This window comes from Micropterus dolomieu, linkage group LG07, assembly GCF_021292245.1.
Source record: "Micropterus dolomieu isolate WLL.071019.BEF.003 ecotype Adirondacks linkage group LG07, ASM2129224v1, whole genome shotgun sequence".
NCBI classification, from domain to species: domain Eukaryota; kingdom Metazoa; phylum Chordata; class Actinopteri; order Centrarchiformes; family Centrarchidae; genus Micropterus; species Micropterus dolomieu.
Window position 1 is genome coordinate 10620424 of NC_060156.1, and position 6766 is coordinate 10627189.

Below are 6766 nucleotides of genomic sequence, written 5' to 3' on the forward strand. Positions count from 1 at the left end.
TGGTTTAAGCAGGGGAACCTTCCGTGCCATGCGTGATTCCAAACCATGACGTCTTAGTGTATTACCAACAGTAACCTTGGAAACGGTGGTCCCAGCTCATTTCAGGTCATTGACCAGCTCCTCTCATGTAGTTCTGGGCTGATTTCTCACCTTTCTTAGGATCACTGAGACCCCACGAGGTGAGATCTTGCATGGAGCCCCGGTCCGAGGGAGATTGACAGTCATGTTTAGCTTCTTCCGTTTTCTAATGATTGCTCCAACAGTGGACCTTTTTTCACCAAGCTACTTGGCAATTTCCCCGTAGCCCTTTCCAGCCTTGTGGAGGTGTACAATTTTGTCTCTAGTGTCTTTGGACAGCTCTTTGGTCTTGGCCATGTTAGTAGTTGGATTCTTACTGATTGTATGGGGTGGACAGGTGTCTTTATGCAGCTAACGACCTCAAACAGGTGCATCTAATTTAGGATAATAATTGGAGTGGAGGTGGACATTTTGAAGGCAGACTAACAGGTCTTTGAGAGTCAGAATTCTAGCTGATAGACAGGTGTTCAAATACTTATTTGCAGCTGTATCATACAAATAAATAGTTAAAAAATCATACATTGTGATTTCTGGATTTTTTTTTTTAGATTATGTCTCTCACAGTGGACATGCACCTACGATGACAATTTCAGACCCCTCCATGATTTCTAAGTGGGTGAACTTGCAAAATAGCAGGGTGTTCAAATACTTATTTTCCTCACTGTATATATATATAGTGCATTTCTCATTCAGTTAACTTCTCACTCACTCTCAATATGCTGCTGTCCCTTACTTTGCCTGGTTGAATAGGTAAGCTTACTGCAAACGTATCAAACACTCATAACGACACAACAAAAGGCCAAGTAACAGCGTACTTCATAAAAGGCTTTAGAAAAGGGCGCATAATTCTAGGTAAATTAAAGTTTAAATACTAGCTTATTGCCTCTTCATTCAACAAGTGAGCGTGGTTGACAAGTACAAAATGAACATAATTATATCTCCAGGGCAAAACCTTCTTACATTGTGCACTGGCCGTGGATTTGCATGGATTTGTAGCCTTGAGTTCAAAATGTAAAAACCCTTCTCTGAAAGCACCAACTTTCGCCCCTTCGGTCAGAGAGAAGAGTTGTGAGAAACGCTTCTGTTTTTCATTAGTGCTTATTCATCACCCTGACAGTACCTCCAAACATTTTATGAGGAATGATTTCAATTACTTTTGCTCTCTAGTGTTCTCCCAGCCATTACTATGCAACGGTGAAGGAGCTGCTGTATCACAATGATGTATACAGCTCTTAAAAGCACTTGTTAGTTACTGTTGAATCTTCATGAGTGATAATGCTCAAGCACCTGCTGTTGGCCTACATACAAAAATGGCCTGTGTAAGTCTATATAGTTTAGCTATGTAGGAAAAGGACTACTTAGATAAAAACCTGTGCTGGTGGAAGTACTGTATATAATATTCATAGCAAACATCATGACCAGGGCAAGAGACTACCTCATGACTACAAACCCTGTGGCTGGCTGAACCTGCAATTTACCCATCTAATACATCTCTCAGTTGAACACAGCATCCAAATGATGGTTGATTACCTATCAGAGTGTTTGGCAGTGAACACACATACCAGCCATGGTCCCAATGTACCAGCAATTGGCTGGTGGCTGCTGTTAATTTGCAATGTTGCTTAGAGCCCGCATGTCTCAAACAGCAACATTAAAAAGCAAATCATATGTGACCAGAATTCTAAGAGGCATCGCCCAGAACACACGGGGCGTTTCAGCCCCCTGAGGCGGCGTTACTGGACCGCACACACACTACCTGAGCCAGAGAAGGTGTCAGCAATCTTCCCTCCCAGGAGCTCTCCCAGTTTGGCCAGTTGATGCTGTTCTGGCTGCGACAGCTTGCTGGCCAGAAACACCATAGTTTCATCCCTCCTCACACAGTCGCTCACCTAGAGAAGGAAATAAGATCATGGTGTAAAAATGTCTAGGCCTATAATGCCTATAAGAATATTAGTACTCTAGGGTTAAAAATTTCAAGGGAAATAAGAAAACATTGCAGACATACCACAGAGAGACTGGCTGAAGGGCTAAGAGATGTATTAGCATATTGGGCTCCTTCCGAGGCTTCCTGGAAAATCTCCAGCATCTCCAGACTCGCTGTGTAATCTGCAGGCCGTTTTCCATACAGATTTCTGTGAGGAAGAATATTCAAAAGATAAAGTGTGTCAGTGTCTCACAGTATGCTTACACTTCTGTATTTCTGCATCATTTGGCAAAGTAGACCATCTGGTGACCAAAGGGACAGTGAAACATGTTGAATCTTAGTCTTAGTTATTTTATTTATTAATTATTAATTTAACTCTGAAGTAAACAATTGTTTGGAAGATAATGAGGAAAACACTGCAATTAAGTATTAAAGACATGTTAAACCTAAAAGGCAAAACATGACAGCATACTGAGGGAAAAAATACAAAAAAAAAACTTAATGACCATATTTACTAAGATTAGTTCACCAAAAAAGGATGGTCGTCTCACATCTCCACGCTGGTGAAGAAAGCTCAAAAACGCCTGTATTTCTTGAGGAAGCTTAAGAAATTCCCACGCCAAGTTCTTGTCAGCTTTTACAAAGGCGCAACAGAAAGCATCCTGACTGGAAACATCACAAACTGGCACGGGATGTGCACGGCCCGGGACCGGAGGGCTCTGCAGCGGGTGATTAAACTGCTCAGAAGATGGTACCCATCTCCCGAGCATCAGTGATATCGGTGAGGTGTGTAGAGCCCAAAGGATACTAAAAGGACAGTACCCACCCAGCCACAGCCCATTCACCCTGCTGCCTTCTGGGAAGAGACAGAAGTTTCAGCTGCCACACCACCAGAGCAGCTTTTTCCCCCCCAAGCTATCAGACTTTTAAGCTCAAATTCATCCTCAGCACTGCTCCACTGATTACAGTTTATTTCTGTTTACCATTTTTATAATTGCTTCTGTATTAATGTATATTATCTGCTATATAGCAGAAGGGAGTTACAAAACTCAATTTCAATATATAACTTGTTATATTATGACAAATAAATGTCCTTACCTACCTACCAAAGTACACTATTCTGGCCAGTGACTATTTGAGCAATATTTTCTTTTCAAATTCTATCCTCTTGTCCTGTGTCTCTTAGCAACTTAACACCTTTTAATCCTAAATCTAAGTTAGACAAGTGTGCACCTTTCACAGAATAACGTCCCAAAGTGCTTCACAAGAGTAAAATATTATAATTAAGACCATCAAAACAGGAAAGAAACAATAAGCCTTAATAACAGACCTTAAAAAAACACACAAGATTTAAGTATGCGCATGATGTTACTATGTGATACGTCGAAGGCAAAGTCTTCATTTCATTGCAATGCGTGAAAAATTGGGTTTAAATTAGACAGACAGACAAAATCAATATTTGCTAGTCTAGAGCTCTGAGAAAAACAATTTGGTGATGTCACACCCTGCTTGATCTGTGAAACTGGGCACCCATGTGTGTTATTCACTTGTTGGAGCATAATTGTTTGATATGAGGTTGAGCTGAAACATGTGAAGTCATGTCATGTCCATATACAACACACTACTCAATGCATGTAAAAAAAATAATAAAATCATAGCTGCATAACATTACTGAAAGTCCTGGCTTTTTAGTGCATAAGCTTTCTCAATTACATTAATTTATCTGGTGAGAAGGCGACATTTCCTGCGATACAGAATAACCCGTCAGTACTCAGTATGCGTAACAGAGGCTTAGGATCGTCACAAAAGCAACATTTTGCACAGAGACTCAGAAAGAGGAAACTGCCACCATCCTCTGATTACAAAAGGTACACTGAAGAAGCACCTTTAAAAGTAAGTTTTTCAGTTTGAGAGAGCTGCATGAAATAAGTCCAGAGGTCACCTTCAGGAGCATGAGGAAGAGGAGAAAAGATGAAGAAAAGCACGAGGAGGAGGAGGAGAGGACAGAAGAGAAGAACCAAGCCCAGCAGGTCGTCTCTAAAAGATTAGGCGTCAGCAAAGATAACACCTGGGGGACAATTAATAGGTCCACTGGTCCATAAAATATTTCATTTGGATTCATACCCCCAACCCCATACACACACAAATACAAACAAACATAAAATGTCCCTGACACGTATACGTAAGCGCGTGCACAAGCCTGTTTATGCAGCTGCACGTGAGAAGAATATCTGAGAAAAAAAAACCCCAATAAAGCGTTGAAAATTGTGCAGGAGGTAAAGTCACAAACACTCTCCCACAAGCCTATGTTTAAGTACACAAGTGGGAGGAAGGCGGTGGTGGTTCTAAAGGATAACCACTGTAACCATGACTCTTATTCTAACTGGGAGGAGAATATTCAAATATTCAATTCAAGCTGCACACAAATACAGAGTTCCGTTCACACCTTACACCATTCATAACCTTTCTATAGAACATCCCTTCTCCGCCAACATAACACTTGTTATTGTACATTGTAACCAAGCTTGATACCTTCAAAAAATGCAACTGTGCCTGGTCTGTCAGATCAAATGCATTTTTCAAAACTAAATCTGCGTGTATTTAGTTACAAAAACATGTACATGTCTGTCTCAAATGCACTTGTCCTCAAAGAATAGCATGTGCTAAGATATTTATGAGGTCAATTCAAAATTCAAACCAAGCTCGTGCTCACCCAACAGCTGACAGAGCTTTTGAACTATGGCAGGGCTCAGCAGTACGTCTGAAAAAGGGAGCCATAAGTCTAATGATGAAAACATGTAGCAAGGAACTGATGAGGCAGTGGGCGAGGCCTGGATGCATTTTTAATCAAAAGGTTCATTAGTTACATTTCCTTCTTAAACAATCCTATGTGTCCTGATGGTTTGGACCAGATGGGTGTTACAGCTTATGAATGATATAGCATTTGACTCGCCCGACGCCCCCTGTTTAACTCTGAAGTGCTGTGTATAGTTCTGTTATTGTTATGCAGTCACCCTTCACAAATACTAGCAATAACCCAATAAAAATTATTCTTAAAAAATGTGTGTTGTCCAGTGGATAAGAACCAAAAATCAGAAATGTGCACTTTTTACAGACAAGATAATTCAACTTTTTGCACTGTTGGTGCACATTTCAAAGATTGGAACAAATAAGAAAACGGAAACATTGTCTCATCTTATTGAAGGTAAGCCATGCCAACACATTAAACAAAATATCTCGTGTAATGTCTAGATTAAAGTGTTTATCTTTTGTAAATGTCAGTGCAAGTTCTGTTTTCAGTATTGTATGTAGTAATACAGATGCATTGATTAATTGGTCAATTTAGTTACCAATTATTGTTAACATTTGGAGACGACTCATTTGTCGTTTGACTGTATGTAGTATAATTATACCTATCCAGTGTATTGGATTGGCGTGCCAGTACGAGGCACACAGGTGATGTTAATTAATGTCTTTATGGATTCAGTGCGATGGGCTTGAGGTGGTCATTAGGACTGAGCCAATTCACATATGTCTTGTCCCCCCCCCCATTAACAGTTAATGGAAGTTAATTAATTTTCATACTGCACTGACATAAAGTCAGTAGTCACAATCTAAAAACCTATGATTAGGAAAATACCTAGCATTAAAGTATACACAATCTGTAGTAGTAAAAGGTAGAAAATACACAGAATACAAACATGGTCCTTTAAGATTGTGAACATAACATATGCTACTTGCTAACACCTTGCAGGTCTCCTCTTGGCTGTCCAAATGTGCTGCACTTGTAGATATTTATGCTTACAGGACTGAGACTTATAGTCAGGAGCCCCGCTGTGCATGCTGTGTAACTTCTCAAAGAATGCTTAAACCTGTTGTTTTTGAGATAACAGGGAATGGTTGCCTGTATAACACACATCAGCATTCACTTAAGAATTTGACTTCCCTCAGTATTTCTAATAACCCGCCCAGCAAGTCAAATACTTGAGCCGGATAGAAAGTGGACTCACAGTCACTGGTTTAGAGGACAGGGTGCAAACGACGCAAAATACAGTCCGATCATTCAAACCTAATGTGCACACGCAAACATACACAGAGGAACAATGAAAATCTGCAAAGCCTGCATTTCCAAACGTCGAGCAGTTATTCCTTTAGGAATCGCATTTGCAGATGTGGCAGATGTGGCAGATGTGGTCATTCTTGTAGCATCCTGACAGATCTCAGTCAATCATAAAGATGACAAAATGTAAGACTCTGCAATCAGGTCCGATCAAAGGAATGAGAAGGGAGAAGACAGAGGGTCATTGGTATAAAATGATAGCAAAGGCAGAGCTAACTGACCAGTATACTGACCCTGATCAAGTACTCTTATTGATCACACTGATTAACCAGCATCGTCCCCCTTATTATGGACATTGTCCTACGCATCTACCCTGCATCCACAGATCAGAAATGCTGATACAGCATCAACTGACTCAACAACTAATCAATTTTCTTACATCTGTCCACCTACGTGCTGCTCTAATGGGCGCCCTGTTCTTAATAACAAAGGGCTAAATGCCTGGTACAGTGACTGGGAAAAAGCATGGCGATTTATTGAAGATGTGAAAAATAGGCACTGGTCCAGAATAACAGAAGCACCTCTATGATGTAATGCAATGAAATACAAGAGTCTTGCAATAAATATTAACTTACATTAAATGTTCAGTTTCTGTTGAGATTACTACTAGACTCAACTGAAATTAGGGGGGGGGGGGGGGGGGG

At 40.5% G+C, this 6766-nt stretch overlaps 1 protein-coding gene across 2 annotated transcripts in view; it reads right to left on the reverse strand.

The window, feature by feature from the left end:
• The window catches only part of bard1 (BRCA1 associated RING domain 1), a 24059-nt gene that overhangs the window by 4982 nt on the left and 12311 nt on the right, over nt 1-6766 (reverse strand). For both annotated transcript variants that reach the window (XM_046053079.1, XM_046053078.1), the window contains 2 exons: nt 2084-2210; nt 1835-1967 (listed from right to left, as the gene is read on the reverse strand). In XM_046053079.1, coding sequence (XP_045909035.1) covers nt 1835-1967; nt 2084-2210 — 260 coding nt within the window. The remainder of the gene's footprint in view (nt 1-1834; nt 1968-2083; nt 2211-6766) is intronic.